The sequence below is a fragment of the Candoia aspera genome, chromosome 2 (genome assembly GCF_035149785.1).
Source record: "Candoia aspera isolate rCanAsp1 chromosome 2, rCanAsp1.hap2, whole genome shotgun sequence".
Lineage (NCBI taxonomy): Eukaryota > Metazoa > Chordata > Lepidosauria > Squamata > Boidae > Candoia > Candoia aspera.
In genome coordinates this window covers 247,360,400-247,377,658 of record NC_086154.1, presented here as the reverse complement: position 1 = coordinate 247,377,658, position 17,259 = coordinate 247,360,400, and the positions used below count along the sequence as shown (strand labels likewise).

Below are 17,259 nucleotides of genomic sequence, written 5' to 3'. Positions count from 1 at the left end.
GCATAAACTGGTTAAAAAACATCATCATGATCATCATCATCATCATCTTGCTATTTTTAGAATAGTGGGTTTACTAAGTTTCTCTTTCATTCTGTAATGTAAGACAAACCAGGTATGTTTTTAAAAGGTAATTAGTGCATTAATTTATATTTTTATCTATTTATTTGATTTAAATCTCGTTGGGCCAAAGGACGTTCTGAAAATAAAATAAAAAATGCAAGGATGTTTTAGCAACTAGGAGACAACACTGCATGGCTACTGAGGTGGATCATAGAGTGTCTTAGCTTATTTTACTATCCAAAATAAACCCAAACATTTGAAATTTGTGAATTGTCAAGACTGGAGAAAAATAATTTGAGCTGTCTGGTTTTCGGATTGGTCTTATGGTAGTCGAGCTCTGAAAACTCTGGACTCACCTGTTTAATTTATATATTGATTAATCAAACAGGAATGTGTCGGGGTTTATCTGTCTGCATTCTTTTTAAATAGGTGGCAGATGAAAACCAGGATATGATTTGGTCTTTGGTGATGTAATACAGCAATTTTTTATCCCATGGCTGTATCATTCCATGTTTCTTTTTGTAATCATATTATTTATTCTATTTATTCAGAAGAGCGTGAGAAAGAGGCAGCTGAGAAAGAAGAAGAACTTGCATGCCAGCATGGAGGTGCTGATTCATCAACTGCAGGATCACATCCAAGAGAAAAAATATCTTCCAGGTATAAATATTATCCCACCAAACGGGTTTATGGTTTTCTTGTTCTTTTGGGAAGAACATACAGGTCCACAAGCTAATGAAAAACATAGAGTAAATAAAGTTAAATTAATCAAATTGTAACCAAACCAAGCTGGAGTCAAAGCCCAAATGCCCTCTGAAAGAGCTCTGTTTTGAGCTGGAAGGCAGTCAGGGTGGAGGCCATCTGGAAGGCTGTTCCAAGGAACTGGTCAAGCCCCTAAAAAGCAACAGCATAGAGGTTTGCCCACCTCCCATCACCTTTAAGTGGGGCATTGCTTATAATCTTTCCCAGGTAGATTGAACTGGTTGGGCTAATTTCAGTGGAAGAATGCAGTCCTGCAGATAACTAGGTGGCAAACTATGTAGGGTTTTATGGGTGAGTACCAGCACTTTAAAGTAGACCCAGAAGTCTGTTGGCAACCAGTCACAGGTCCAAGGTGCTGGTGTAATGTTCTCCTATCTGTGAATGCCAGTCAGTACATGGACTGCTGGATTCTGAAACAGCCACAGCTTCTGAGTGATCTGCGAAGGGAACCTCTTTTAAAGCATGTTGTAGTAGTCTAAGTGGTGATATTGAGGGAATGAGTCACCATAGCAGGGTCCTCCTGCTCCAGGGAGGGTCACAACAGGCACACCAGCTGAAGTTGGGAAAACCCCTCTTCCCCCACCAGGCTGACCCAGGCCATGGTTCACATGCAGGTACAGGTTCTACCAGGAGCGATGAAATCAGGAGAACTATATATATTCAGGTAAAAAAGGTAAAGGTTTCCCTTGACGTAAAGTCCAGTCGAATCCGACTCTAGGGGGTGGTGCTCATCTCCGTTTCTAAGCCTTGGAGCCGGCGTTGTCATAGACACTTCCGGGTCATGCGGCCAGCATGACGACTCGGAACGCCGTTACCTTCCCGCCGAAGCGGTACCTATTGATCTACTCACATTTGCATGTTTTCGAACTGCTAGGTGAGCAGGAGCTGGGACTAGCAACGGGAGCTCACCCCACCGCGCGGTTTCGAACCGCCGACCTTCCGATCGGCAGCTCAGCGGTTTAACCCGCAGCGCCACCGTGTCCCTTTGATATATTCAGGTAGTCCTCACTTAATGATAGTAATTGGGACTGAAATTTCTATCATTAAGTGATGTGGCTGTAATGCATGATGTCACATGACCACACCACTTAACGATGGAAATTCTGGCACTTCTGGTTGGTTTTGTTAAGCGAATCCCATGCTGTTGTTAAGTGTAACATCACTTGGTTGCCATTTGCAAGCTCCTGCTGGCTTCCCCATTGGCTTTGCTTGTAGGAAGCCAGCAAAGAATGTCTCAAATGGCAATCATGTGTCCACAGGGATGCTGTGACCATTGTAAGTACAAGGACCTGTAAGTATAACTCATTCAGCGCTGTCATAAGTTTGAACTGTCACTGAATGAGTGGTTGTTAAGCAAGGGCCATCTGTACATTCATATACATTAATGAATCAATAGATACTAATTTTAATATAAATTAAATGAATTAATTGGGACGTAAGGCTCATTTTGACAACATTAATCTTGCCCCAAATATTTAATGGAGGTTAAAGTCAAGCTTTGCCTACTGAAATTGCATCTATTCACTCAGATATATTTAATTGAATGTATTGCATTATATTTCAAGGAAGATGTAACCCCAAATATTTTATGGAGTCTGTACAAATTGTAAACCCTAATCTCTTACAGTGATCTATAAATATAGTCGGTCCCAAAGGCAACAGATTAGACTTGTTCATTTGGGAAAATAAGAAACCACCCAATATTGTTTTTCAGGAAAAATTTCATTGCACTGTCAACAAGACTTCTTAAACCTGATGTTTAGATTCTACCTGACAGAATTTTAAAAAACAGTTAATTTGATTTAATAGTGTTTCTAATGGTCAGATGCCCTGTGCACAGGCAGCAGTGCATCTGATTAAACACAGGTGGAGTTCTGAACCTGCCCAGAACTAAACTGTATGACTTAAAAGACAGGATCTGTGTATTGTTGGGCATTATAATTATTGCTATTGTTGAATACTGCGCTTTTAATGTTTCATGATGTACTGAACGTTTTTGTTGTATTATAATATGCTATAAGCCACCATGAGTCTCAAAGAGTTGGCGGCATGTGCATTTTATAAATAAATAATTTCTTTCAAAACTGAGGGAGAAGAGCAGCTGTTACTCCTGTTGGCTTCTCTACCTTCAGGGGTCATTTAGAGACAGCTCCCATTTTCTTAGGGAGACCAGTAGGGGGCAGGTTACCCACAAAGCTCTCAAGACTCCAAAGGAGAATCATTGTTCTCCCCCCTGCAGAGATAAAAAGTGTTGTGCAGGGAAGCAAATTGCAAGAAAAGTTGCTTCCTTCTTTCCTATTTTTACTGTTTATATTTATTGTATTTAACAACACTGAATTTTAAACTTTGCTTTTATTGTAAACTGCCCAGAGTCCCCCTTTTGTAGGGAGATGGTTGGTGATAAAATTTGATAAATAATTAAATAAACTTCTTGGCAAGCACTGTGGTTGGCCCATCTGTGCTTGCACGTCCCACTGTTGTCATGAGTAAGGATGGCGAGCAGGGGGCTCCCATCCAGACTGTTAAGCGCATGCGTAGCACTGAGGAATTGGGCAGCCATTCAAAGAGACACAGATCGGGACCGCCTTAAACTTTGGGGTTTATATGTCTGGGTTTTTCCCACGCTTCTTCAGTTCGTTAGGATTCCTGTTATGTACAAGCAATAAAACATTAGAGACCAGTTCCTTGTCTCAGCGTGGTTCCTGGCTGTTAGGACAACTGTGCTCTGGCAAACCTTAGGTTATGTTTTTCTGCCTATTCTCTTTATTTCTTTGCACCGAGGCCATCGTGTTCCATTCCAGGGTTATCTTTTCTTCATTATTTGCAGCCCCATTTGAGTAGATGTGGTAAAAAAGAGAAGGGGCAGGCTAGGGAGTTCAGCAGTTAGCAGTCAGAATACCTGTATGAGCCATTTTGCTTCTTGTAATCCTTCCATGCAGAGATTTGTCTAGTAGCGAAAGCGAAGCCAGTCTGGATGAAGATGAAGAACTTGTTGGTCCGCCTTTACCCCCCAAAGAGCCAGTTGATGATTCCGATGAGGAGATGATTGGCCCACCACTTCCTCCCGGCTACAAGAGCGAAGAGGATGACGATGATGAGGACGACGATGATGAGAGTACCCAGGAAGAAGATGAGGTTAGCCTTTAGTCTCTCAATTCATGCATGACAATAAACCATAATTTTGTGGGTGTGCCCCTGGAACGTAAGACAAATCTGCAGTATCGAATTGGCTGCAACTATTTTTAGTTGTTCCTAAGAATTATGGAAGGCAGCCATACATATCAAGGGTAACATTTTACTCAAGGCAGTAATCCTCTCAAACAACCCAAGTGTTCCCATTGATCAAGATGAATGAGTGAAGTAAGGCCTCAACTGCAATGACCTTCTTTGGCTTGATATAGAAGACGCTGCTGATGTACCAGCTGGGGCTTGTGTGGGAGCAACAAAATAGGGTTTCAATACCACAGTAACTGTTTGACTTAGAAAAAGAGAGTCCCAGGAGCATCTGGGATGTATTTCACAGCATGGTGCTAGTTCACAAGAAACTAGGCTTATTGTTGTGTGCAAGCACAGTATATTTCAATCTCCAGCACATTAGTGAGAGCACTGAAAACTCCTACCTTCCTTCTGGCTGTACACAGTTCAGTTGCAAAAGAAGTGGAGGAGTTTCAGTGCCCTTGATAAAGGACCAGGGACCAGAATGCATTGGGCTATAAAATAAAAATTCTCCAGCACGTTGAAGATCATCTCTTCATCTCTCTTTGCCCTTTTTTATTATTACAAGCTTAGCTAAGTACAGAGAAGAGGATTGGCCAACAGACATTTAGGGAAAGCCTCCAAGTACATTGTATATTTGGACTGTGATTTCTATAGTACTTGCCAATACATAGTTGCTCAAGTTTTCACAGTATGCTTATCCTTGTTTTAGCTGACTGTAGCTGGACAGATGATAATGTAAATCACTGTTTGCCTGGCTCCTCTTCCTCCTATCCAGTCTTCTCCAGGACATGTTTTCATGTTCAAGAACCTCTATCCCGTATCCATTGGAGGTATAGCCAAACCAGAGCAGTAGAGGTTCTGTAGCCAGACCTGCTCCAGCTTTTGACTACTACAAGCCTTCTTGATGGTTAAGACTTAATCCCAGTCTCAAGCTTGGGGTGCTGACAAAACATACAACTAAATACAGATTAGAGAAAGGATGGGCAATCTGTAGCCCTCAAGTGACTCTCAGCACTCTTTCTGACCATGATTGCTGAAAACTGTTCCCCTCAACTTTGAGATGAGGAGCAAATAAAATTATAATATATGTACTATACTAGGTATGCCACAGTTTAAAGCAGAGAAACTTCTCCCAGTTCCTTTCCCAAACCATTTTCTGCACATATGTGATCTGCCCCTACTCACTTTGCAGCCCTCTCTCCACCACCAAATAATAAATGCAGTTCTTGGCTATCAAATGACCCCCCACCTACTATCAGCCATTTGGGTCCCTGACTTACAAGTATTATTATGCTTGGTATGACTGGAAAGCTGGCAGGACTATGACAAGGGGTAGGACAACTATTTTACACATGGACCTTTTGAGTAGTCTCCTCTCAATTTTTATGAAACATAAAATTTAATATTGCTTGGAGGTATTTTCAGCAACATCCACAGTCAAATCTGAAAACGTTGAAAATACGGGCATTCTGACTGAATTCTTTTATTCAGACTTGAAGTCCACGCATCTCAAAGTTGCCAAGGTTGAGAAATGTTAACTTGAGGAACCATCCCAGAACATCTTTTGTGTGTGGTTTCTCATTCAAGAGGAGGTGCTGCTCCAGATAATACTTGAGCCATTTTCAGTTGTTTAGAAGGACTTGTTTTACTTCTATCCTCAGAGACCCATCTAGTGATGATTGCTCTGTGCTGTGCCAATAAAGGTTAACAACTACTGTATTATACTGCAGTGTTTTGGACAGAGAACAGGAATTTTGGAATGAAACAGTATGCTTAATATTGAGATTCATTCCAGCCTGCTTTAATGCTGATTTCTAGCATTGGTTTGTTTCCAGCAATTCAATAATACTTCCTTGGCAGCTACATTTATGTGTTGCTTTTAACAATTGTATTAAGAGATGAGTGAAGTGACTAGAAAGAACTGGAGGAAAACAAATGGTGTTCATTCATATCCTGGTTTATTAAACTGAAATTTTAGCTTATTGTCACATGGGGTCAGAATTATTCCATTAATACCACTGAAAATACATTTAAAGTTTTAAAAACAAAACCACAGGCATTTTTTCATTAGTTTTGTTAGCTTGCAGTTGTTCAGTTATGCTTCAATGTGTATTATTTATATACAGTTGCTCCTTTTTTCCTCCCACTTTTATTTCTTGGAATGTAATTCACATGACTTTTTCAAGTAAGTAGGATTTGACTATATTTTAATATATTTTCCCCTGGAAACCAAAGATATGTATAGAGAAATATATTGTTGGTTGTTATTTTTTTTATAAAATAAAAGTACAAAAGTACCACAAGCAAAAATAACATTTTAACATCCTTTCATAAATCATGTTAATTTGTTTTCTCCAAGGAAACAGAAAATTCAAAAAGTTAAGACTTGCTTAAAAAAAAACATTATTGAGGTTGTTACTCCAATGAACCATATATAAACCCTAAATCCCCATAGATAGCTTGAGTGACTTTTTAAAATATTAGTATTAATTAATATTTTTGTTCCTTACTAAAATATGGCTTTTATGAGCACTTACTGATGAGCTATTATATTGTGAAGGTATTGTATCAGTAATGTTTCAAAACGTTAAATGCAGTAAAGACTAAAGGGTTAGTCATCCACTTAACTGTATTTCAGAGCTTTATAACACAATTACCTGGAGGAGATTTCCATTTAACTCAATGGAGCATAGTTCTGAGTGTAGAGGATTGTACTGTGTTTGCCTGTAATTTGGTTGAAACACTGAGATCAGTGTTCAGGGTAGCATGGCTTGGTTGCTGTTGTCTTCCTCCGTTGAAGAAAACACGTTTTCATGTTTTTCCGTACAGATTTCTCTGATATGTAACTTTTAAAAAAGCAAATAAGACTTTTCTATAATATTCACAAAACTAATTATCTCTCTCGTAAACTTCTGGATGCCACATTATATAGATTATATAATGTGTAGCTTGCCATTGCCTCCTCGCTTGGGCTGAGAGAAAGTGACTGGCCCAAGGTCACCCAGCTGGCTTGGTGCCTAAAGTGGGACTAGAACTCACAGTCTCCCAGTTTCTTGACTGATGCCCTTAGCCACTACACCGGACAGTCTCTCTTCATTAAGTTTAATGCAAGGAAAAAAATGATTAGGCTATGGAATCAGTGAAATTCCATCTTTCATTTCTTTAATATATAGTGAATACATTAAAGTGGGGCCACTGTGAGTCGTTTGAACTTATAAGGGAAGGACTAATGCCTCTTTTGAGAAATAAGCCTGAAATGCCTATCTGCCTTTTTGGGGGGGAGGGGGCATGCTGGCTTGGGAATTCTGGGCGTGGAAGTCCACGCATCTTAACATGGCTAAGGTTGAGAAATACTGGTCTAGGTGCCCTGTAAGGTCCCTTTCAGTTCAGACTTTCCATGATTCTAAACACTTGGCTTTCTCAATTTTCATCCTTCATACAAGATTTAAACAGAGGAATCTACCAGGCAGCTTTTGGTTTTTGTTTTTTTTCTGGAATAAGTATGCTTTAACCTTTTTGCAATAGCAATGGGCCAGCACACAGTCCTTGTATGACCTATGCTCCCCATTGGATCTTGACCAGCCTTAGAACAATAAATCCACCTTTTTTGCAGTCCCCCAAACCCTTTAGATTCTGAATGTGGATGGCATAGTTTTCTTCCATGTTGAGGTGGGAAAGCATGCAAGCCAGAGTGGAAGACCTAACTAAGCTTGGCTTTCTTTAGCCAGGCTCGAGTGGGAGCCCTAAACTATGCTTGGCTTTAATTAAAAAACAAAGAGAGTGTGCCAGGAAAACAAGGGAAATCTCCATGCATGTTGTGACTCTATTGATTCTGTAGCATTATCTATAATGGCTCTTGACCCTTCCCCTCCGTCTCAAAAAAGTGAAAGCCCAGTCACTAAAAAGTTGTTCTTCCTTGCTACCATCTTGCTTTCTAAGGTGCCTCTTTCTGTCCATAGGTTTTTGCATTTTTTTCTTTCGATTTTCCATTTTAAAGTACACAGGCTGTTCTCACTCTTTGCTGCTACTGACCTGGGCAACTGAAAGAGTCATCCTAGATTCATTTGATCTCTTCTCATTATAGGAGAGAACTGCAGTTTTCATGCTTAGGGCAATTATATATTTCAAAGTTGCACGACAATATATCTTTAAGCAAAGCATAAATTAACTCTTCTATAAAGCGAATGCACTTTCCACATACTAGATACAAGGAGTTGTCCTTGGACTATTTAATATGTTGTAATAAAATCCATTAAGTCAATAGCTCTGGTGAATGCAGCTCTTCATTGGAGATGGCTTGGCAAACCTCTTTAGACCCAGGCATCGGAGATGTAGAATAGCATCTCCCCCTCAAGCAGGATAGAGGCAGAACACAAATATCTCAAAACTTATATTCCCCTGAAGTTGTAAAGGCTCTTTAATTAATTGTCCATTAAACTATTAGCCTTAAGGCTTACTGTGATATTGAGGAAGACAAGTTATGCTTTTCCAGCTGTTGCTGCTGCATTGTGATGTGAGGATGAGAGAAGAGAAAAGTCATTAAATACATGGGAACTAATCGTATTTGTTTTTAATTAATTGATTTGATTTAGATGAGATTAAATTAAATAAAACGTTGCTTTGTTCTGGTCTATCTCAAAGCAAAATAAAGTTAAACAATACTGTACAGGTACTTACTTAAGCTCTGCATGTTAGAGATGTGCGTTCTTTCCTAGTCCTGTTAGACTACATTGATTTTTTAAAACGTGTTTTCCATGAGAACAAGATTAAATTCCTTGCCACTCGAAATTCTTCAATCACCAAAATAGATTCAGATTGACCCATTTTTCCTTGCAATTGACTCATCTGTATGATTTTATAAATTAAAGAACTCACTGAAAAAAGGAGCTTTGCATCTGTTTACAGTCAGCTGTGCCCTTTTGATCCTATTATGAAGGACATAGGCAATGCAATAATCAGATCAATTCTTGTTTTCTGTTGTTCAGAAAAAGGCATCCATTTAATGTAAATCAGACGGGCAAAGGCCAGCAGTCTGAATGACTTATGGATTGAATTCTGCATTCAGTGGAGCAGTTTACAATTAAAAAATTACAGTGTGATTGCATCATTTGGACCAGATGACAGGGTTTGCTTTATACTAGGGAGAGGTGAAGCTGGATCTGTGTTCCTTTGTGTATTTAGCTGCATATTTGTATATACTATTTGTGTATTACATATTATTTGGATGCGTAACATTTTGCTAGCAACTAAACTAACAAATAAAAGGTGCTTTCTCACTTAAAGAAAAGATTGCTAGGGTTTCTGATCTCTTTCTACCCACATGTAGAATTGCACATGTGCAGGTTATCCTTTGCACCAAGGGCTTTATATAAAATAGGTCAGTTGTTCTGCTCAATATTCATACTTTTGCATCTAGCACTGTCCCACCAGCGACCCTTTTGAACTTGGCTGAAGGTGATGGTCCTGGGGCTCTAGTTAAGAAAAGAAATACAGTTTCCATGTGCCTGTAGATTGCTCATGCCTGTGCCATGGAGCTGGATTAACTGTTGGCAGATTGCTAGGAAAGCATTTGGCCCAGGAGAGATCAGAAAAGTCACACGCCAGACATTTCTGTAAAAATAATTTTATTTACAGAAAGCAAACATATTTAAAGGCTGTTTGCTGAGAGGAGAGATTTCTCTCAGCTGCATATTCTCTGCAAGCCTACACAGAAGGGAAACTGAAACTAAAACAAGTTCAGGCAAGTTCCTCCCTTAGGCAATGCAACCATTAACACATGAAAAGGGGACAATTAAATTCAACCACCCGGCCAAAATGATTAGTTACCATAGTAACCTTAATCTGTAGTAGAAAACAATATATTAACATTAACTTCCTTTTCTTTATTATTATTAGAACTGTACAGTGCTTCAAACATGAAGGCAAAATGGTGCTTTGGAGCACGCAATATACAAATGTAGCATTTACTGCAGTTCCTTAAAGCAGCTGCCCCTTCTCCAGAGATTGCACAGCTGCCGTCAGCAGCTGCTGTGTCACAACATGAAATTCAAGTTTGATTTCATGAATTGCAGGCTTCTATACAGGTCACTCTCTTGTGTGCTCAGAAGCATCTTTTTGCCTTAACTTCTGAAATGCTGCATTGTCCTGGATATTATTAATGCTAGCACTAAATATGAAATTCATGCAGTATTCTTTTATGGGAGGTCTTCCTTACAGTTCCAGTATAACTGTGTGGAATGCTACATTTCCACAAAAGACCAGTAGAGTGATGATAGAAAAGGAGCATCAGAACAAGACATTTTTATAGAATGATTTCTTGTTAAAAAGTATTTGTGAACTCTTGTGGACCTATTTACAAGAAGCACAACATATTTTTTAACCGTGGTTATTGAAGAAATTATAGCACACAGGCATCTCCCTGGGGCTGCAAGAAGAAGGAAGAGCCTACTGTTGGGGAAGGCTGCCTGAGACCAAAAATGCTTGTCATGTTCTTAAGAATGTGTCATTGTTGGGGAAGGGGAATGATGGAAGAGGGTGAATGGTACACATATAGGAAGTTTCAAGAGCTGGTAGGGAGCATTAAATACACCCTAATCCTGTAGTTTTAAAACTACAGATTAGCACCCAAAGAGCGTACATATATCCTGTATCTGCTACCCTTCATCTCTTATCAGAAAAGCCAGACTCACTTTTCTTTCTGGAAAGACAACATGGTAGGTGGGGGTCCTTTCTTCTTATACTTTACAAAACCATCCACACACAAAAGCAGACTAAATTCACCTTTCTGAAGTCCTTTTTGTTTTAATCAACTGCACATAGTCTTGCATAGACCCATCACATCATCAGGCAGACAGAAGCAGCTTTGAGAGTGGGGAAGAGCATCATGCCTGGGACCCCAGAGGGCTGTTATGGAAAGCAGCAGATTGGGGCCAGCAGTTGCTTACCACATAATCATAGTTGCAGCCTTTTTTGCCTTCTCTGCTGTGAATGTGCTCCAGATGATGCCCTTTCACCTTCCTGAGTCCATGTTTGTTTATTTATTTACATTGATTTAAGGAACACCCAACTCCAGATGACTCTGTTACGTTTCACCTAATAAAAAGGCAGAATGTAAAAAGATACAAGTGATATGACCAAATACAACAAAACCAAATCTAACCAAACAAAAATTCACCCTTTCCCCTGTCCCAGGGCCTGGGGAAATTGTTTTGTGTTGTGTTGTTTTATTTTACTGCCTGAGTTTGAAACTCTACAAGAAGAAATGTCCTTCCTGATGTCCTTCCCGTATACTTCAGTTGTATTATGCGAGGGTAAGAGGAGAAGAACAGAGATTTGATTGAGGTATTCGTCCTGGAAGCCACACTTTCAAACTGGATGTGCAGCCTGAATCTCCCTTTAAGCCCCCCCTCCCCCTCCCTCTCCCCCATCATTAAATTTGAATGTTTGTGATCAAATGTTGAAAGATACGCTAAACCTCTGATTCCTTGTACCAACAAGCAACAGAATTGCATCCCTGTGTGCTATCTGCTAAACTGAAGCCATTGTGAGCTTAATTTACCGTATCCTCGTGATGGTGATGAGATAGTCATTAGATTGCAAAGAGCAGATGCTCTAGATACCGAGCGGTGTCACCTTTCACATGTCTACTCAGAAGAAAGTCCTATTGAAAGCAATGTGGTAGCCTTCCTGGAAGGTACATATAAAGTTACAGCCTTAACTTACAAAAGAACCATCTACTCAGTTTGTCTCATGCGCACCCCACATTTTTCCTCTGCACGGACAATGTTAGCTGCTTGGCAATTTATTCTGTCATATTGCATTACATAAAAATGCGCTATTATATGACGGTTCATAAGACAGGTTAAATATTAATGTTTTGAAAGCAATTTATGGGTGGCATGGGAGAGTCACTAATCAAAACAGTTATCAAATTGGAACCAGCTGTGCATGCTATATATGAAATTGTCCTTCCTTCCTGCAAGAAGTAAGGCATGTTGTAACTTTTTTCCCAAGGTTTCAAAAATATCTGAGAGACGTTTTCAGGAATTTACTGTTTGGCTCCGCTTAGTTTCTCTTAGGGCTTAAGGATGGAATCTAACATAACCTCATCAATTAAAAAAAATCTGATGAATATTTAAGAATATGGCCTTCATTAATCATACAGCAGATTTTAAGAAGTTGTTGGCTTATTTTGATGATAAGGGTGTTTAATAAATAAAAATTCTGGGTGGCAAGGGGCCTGTTGAGAAAGGCTTTTTAAATCAGAAAGTGTCTGTTCTGAAAATGAAACCTCTTGCCATAGTTGAATGCTTCTGCATCTTCCAAAAACTAGGTATGCCACCCAATTTAAATAAATCCTACTGTTTCTGGTTTTAATTGTATGATTGGATTTTAATTAACTAAGGTGAATACATTAGCATATGAAAGACCAATTGCACTTGAGAGGGGAGGAGACCCTTTTCTTTCTATCATGGGAGACCAGCCTTGGATATGGCTCCAAGTTCTTCTAAACTGCTGCTAAATTCCAATTTTCTGCTGTGACAGAAGGGGAAATTATTAAGTAGATGGGGAATAGTCATATGAAACATATATATATCAATTTAATTTGGAATTAATCCAATTGATTTTTTTGTCCTGGCCCCTCTCACTTTGTTGGATTGTGGCTTTTTGCCTGAAAAAGGTTTTGCATTCCTGCTTTAGGTAATCCGCACATCTGCCATCATAGTTCCAGGATACAATGAGCATTTATTCTTTTCCAACACAAGAGGGTGTGCTTCTACTGAGATGGCACCAATCCCCTGCAAAAAAATTCTGAGGGATGTTCAATCCCCATAAAATTTTAAACCTGCCAAGCTGATTAAAGATTGGCACTCTAACAAAAACAAACAATTTTTTTTTCTTCACGGCTTCTTGAATATTGCCTTGAGTGTATGTAGGTGATTGCTGACTTTAGAATTTGCAGGTTGGATACTAAAAAAGGAATACGCAGCAAAAGACGCCAGGATGATTACAATTAACAGGTTATTGATAAAGTCCAGCTACTTACTGCATTGGAGAGATCCTCCCCATCTGCTGTGGTGAGTCTGTGGCAAGGAAGGAATGCCATGGCATCTGCTCATGAAGGGGTCACTTTCCTTGGACAGGTTTTATAGCCCTTCACCCTCTTTCCCCCCCTGCCCCCCAGTTGCTTAGTTTAAACAACAGCAAGGGAAAGTTACATATTAGCGAGGATTGGCTACGTTGTTAAGTGTCCAGCAGGTATCAGGTGAAACCAGGAGACTGAGAGTTCCAGTCCCACCTTAGGTGTGAAAGTTGGCTGAGTGACCTTGGGCCAGTCCCTCTCTCTCAGCCCAAGAGCCAATCAGGCGTAGTAGGAGAGTTCTAGTCCCGCCTTAGGCCTGAAAGCTGGCTGGGTGACCTTGGGCCAGTCCCTCTCTCTCAGCCCAAGAGCCAATCAGACATAGTAGGAGAGTTCTAGTCCCGCCTTAGGCCTGAAAGCTGGCTGGGTGACCTTGGGCCAGTCCCTCTCTCTCAGCCCAAGAGCCAATCAGGCGTAGTAGGAGAGTTCTAGTCCTGCCTTAGGCCTGAAAGCTGGCTGGGTGACCTTGGGCCAGTCACTCTTCCTCAGCCCAGTTCACCTCACAGGGTTGTTGTTGTGGGGAAAATAGGAGGAAGAAGGAGTATTGGGTATGTTCCCTGCCTTGAGTTATTTATAAGAATAATAAAGGCGGGATTTAAAAAGTCTAAAAAAAATCTAAAAGCAGGAAATAATTATTTGACTGGCGTCAGAGCAGGGATTTGTTATCTTGCCGTTTGCGCAAAACAGAGAAGCAGTGTGCCAGTTTGGGAAGCAAATAGGAAGAGATAGCTTGTCTAAGCAACCTCTCTTGCTGGTGTTAATTAAAAGTGTGGGTCAATCACATATGTATGTACCTTTAATCTAAATTTAGCCGTATGTAGAGTAGATCCATTGAAATCCTTAAACCAGCCACATAAGTTTGCTTCAAAGTCCAGCTAAGTTATTTCAGCCGATCTATGGTATGATTGTCTGCATGTAACCGATCCACATCAACACACTACAGAAATGCTTAGTTAATCAATTGATAGATACAAATGAATGAGGTTTCTTTAAATGAGTGGCAACCTCTGAAAGTATTTATTGGTATTTGTTTTTTGCTGCCATCTGGGATAAATAGTTTTATAATGTTGTACGAAACATTCAAGCTGCAGTTACTATAAATAGACATCATGTGTTGCTGGCTTGATTTATTCTTTCTGCTATTCTATCCAAGAAATGCCATTCTGATTGAACTTTACTGAGCTTCCCAAATACCAGTAGGATAATTGTAACATCCGCTTTTTGAGTCTTAGTATAATGTAATCATCCTAATAAAATCTTGTGCATAGCAGGATGTGTGATTAACACAAGCTGTTCATTTACACATAGATAAATATGCAGCATTTTGTCTATAATTTGATAAATTTAGTGGCTGGTTGGTTAATACTGGGCAGTATGAACCAAAAACTTTTCAATTGCCTCAGTGCCTCTTGATTTCTGTTTTCTGTCCATTACACGTTGCTGAATGGTGATATTGATTAGACCAATTCCTAAACAGCTTTGGTATCAGTCAATCTCAGCTCAAAATAAAAATATACAGGTAGTCCTCACTTACCAGCTTCCTCAGTTAATGATCATTCAAAGGTATGATGGTGCAAAAAAAGGCTTTGCAACCAATCCTTGCATTTATGACCATTGCAGCATCCCACAGTCAAGTGATCGTCGTTTGTGTGCTTCACAACCGGCTTCCAACAAGCAAAGTTAATGGAGAATGCAGAAATAAAATTGCAAGTTGTGGTTACATGATGTCTCACTTAATGATCGAAGTGACTCATTTAATGGCCGGATGGATCACCATCCATCGTGGTCACATGATTTTTCGCTTAGCGACCACAGCGCATAGTGATGGAGTTGTCGGTCCCAATTGTGGTTGCTAAGCAAGGACTACCTGTAGTTATTAGATTCACTGAGTTGTAATGTGATTGTCTGAGTTTGGCTTAGTTCAATCTATGAATCTAGTCAATTGTGGCTTGTTTGGAATTATTTTTAATGACACATTTTTTCTGCCCTGTGAACGTGTGGAAATTGGAAGCCAAAGGCAAAGAGATGGCCTGTTCTCTTCATTGGAATTGTTCAAATGGAGGCTAGGTAGCCATTTGTCTGGGATGCTTTAATTTCAGTTTGTGCACTGAGCAGGAGGTTTCAATCATGGAAACTGGATCTAGTCATCCTATTCCATGTATTGGCTCAGTTTTTATTCTCTTCTGGGGATACTGAGGAAAAATAGTCATGTATGGCATGGTGATCAATCCATCACAAAGAATAATCAAAGATTTATCATTGTGATAAATCTGGTCCATAGGTTATAGCTAGCAATGTTAAAGTTAGAGATCAAGCAAGATGTGTATGCAGTAGTTGCTCAGGAGTCAGAGACTTCAGTTGTGCAAGTGTGGATTTTTGAGCTCAGAGAAGCAACACAAGAGGTTGCAAAAATTTTGAACGGTTTGCTCAGATAGCCATAACTCTATGGATGCCTCAGGCAGCTGATCCTGACCCAGGCTTAGCTTGCATAGGTTTAACTCACAGCTGGGACCCATTCCTGCCAGGAGGCCAGCTGTGCACCCTAGCACCATTCAGCTTTGAACCCATTCCGACTGCTGCACTCTGGTGGATAAAAGAGAAAGGTAGAAGGTTCCGGTTGGGTATCAGAACCTGAACTTCTGGGAGGTTTGCCATATTTACTTCTAGTCAATTGTCCTTGTCTTCTTCTCCTCCCTCCTATGAGTCTGGCTTGGTTGTCACAGCCACTATGTAGTTTAGTTGAATGTTTCTTAACATGGTGTGTGGCCCTATCCATTGCAGACCATAACTCTTTGTCTCTGTTGTAGAATGTTGGGTGAGCCTAATCATTATGGTTGATTAAAGAATCCATTGTTAAGCAAACCTTGGTTAGCACAATGAATGAACTAGGCCATCTTCTTTAGCTACAGATTTCTTTTAATGCCTCACTCTTATTCTTCTCCTTAAATACCACTTAATTGATTTGTTTTCCAGGCTTTTGAGCAGGGTTACTGGAAAGCTTTGCCAGGCATCAGTTAGGCCTGATAAAACAGAGAGCACTTAAAATATATATAAAATATTGATCACAAAGCATACTGAAAGCATTTCAGATTAGATTTGATGTTGGTGCAGCCTAACAATTAATTTAATATAAGTAAATAAGGTTGGAAAGAAACCGGCAGTTCAGTGCCAATTATTTGGATGCACAGAATGGGAAACAAAAACAACCCAATTATGTGAATGAATGTAGCTTAGAGAGTAAGCTATGAAAGCCCATTCTGAAGTTCAAATCTTTCATCTGCCTAAACTTGTTAGGTGTTCAAGCCCTCCATCTCAACCATCCATTTGGAAAATGGAGACAGTAATAGTGATTTACCAGGGTAGTCATTAATTCTTTCAAGAAGACAATTGTGTATTAAACATTTGAACGTTTGAAAATTCTGTGTCAATGCTTTATTATGAAAGCCAAGCAGAAGTAGAGATGTACAATTTCTGGGAATTTTTAAAATAACAAAAATGGGATGGAAATGAAATTCAGGGAAAATTGGAAGATATATACACAGTGCATATTTGTAGCACTCTTTACAATTCTGAAGTCATTACTTTACGTATTATAGACAATTTGGTAGGAATATATCAAGTATAGGTTATTTAGTAAATAGTTATAAATATATTTACCCTTTTTTCAAATAAAACCATGAACTGCTGAACTTTAAGGAATGCAGCATCTCTTCATTGTTGCTTATTTAGGAATAACAGGGAGACAAACAGATTGTTTCAGTTTTACTGAAAACAAAAGAAACCATCAGCACTGAAGTAATACCAAATTTTTTTTACATGTTTGGAACATTGTCCATCACTATATCAAACAGATACCCAAAGCATTAATTTTCAGAAAAAAAGCTGAGAAAAGGGGGAATGACCTTTTCTGCAAAACCCCAAGCTGGAAATATTGAATGTTTTTCGTAAATGGAAAGATTCCAGATTTTGGAGATATAGTTTAACAAAACATTAACTTCTTTAACTCTTAACTGCTTTCCAAGAAGCTGTTTCACCATAGTAATAATATCAAGCCAATAAATAATTACAAGTGCATATTC

At 39.4% G+C, this 17,259-nt stretch overlaps 1 protein-coding gene across 1 annotated transcript in view; it reads left to right on the top strand.

Moving 5' to 3' along the window:
- Nucleotides 1-17,259, top strand: part of WDR70 (WD repeat domain 70) — a 120,058-nt gene that overhangs the window by 2,589 nt on the left and 100,210 nt on the right. The window contains exons 4-5 of the mRNA XM_063295736.1: nt 612-720; nt 3,762-3,957. Coding sequence (XP_063151806.1) covers nt 612-720; nt 3,762-3,957 — 305 coding nt within the window. The remainder of the gene's footprint in view (nt 1-611; nt 721-3,761; nt 3,958-17,259) is intronic.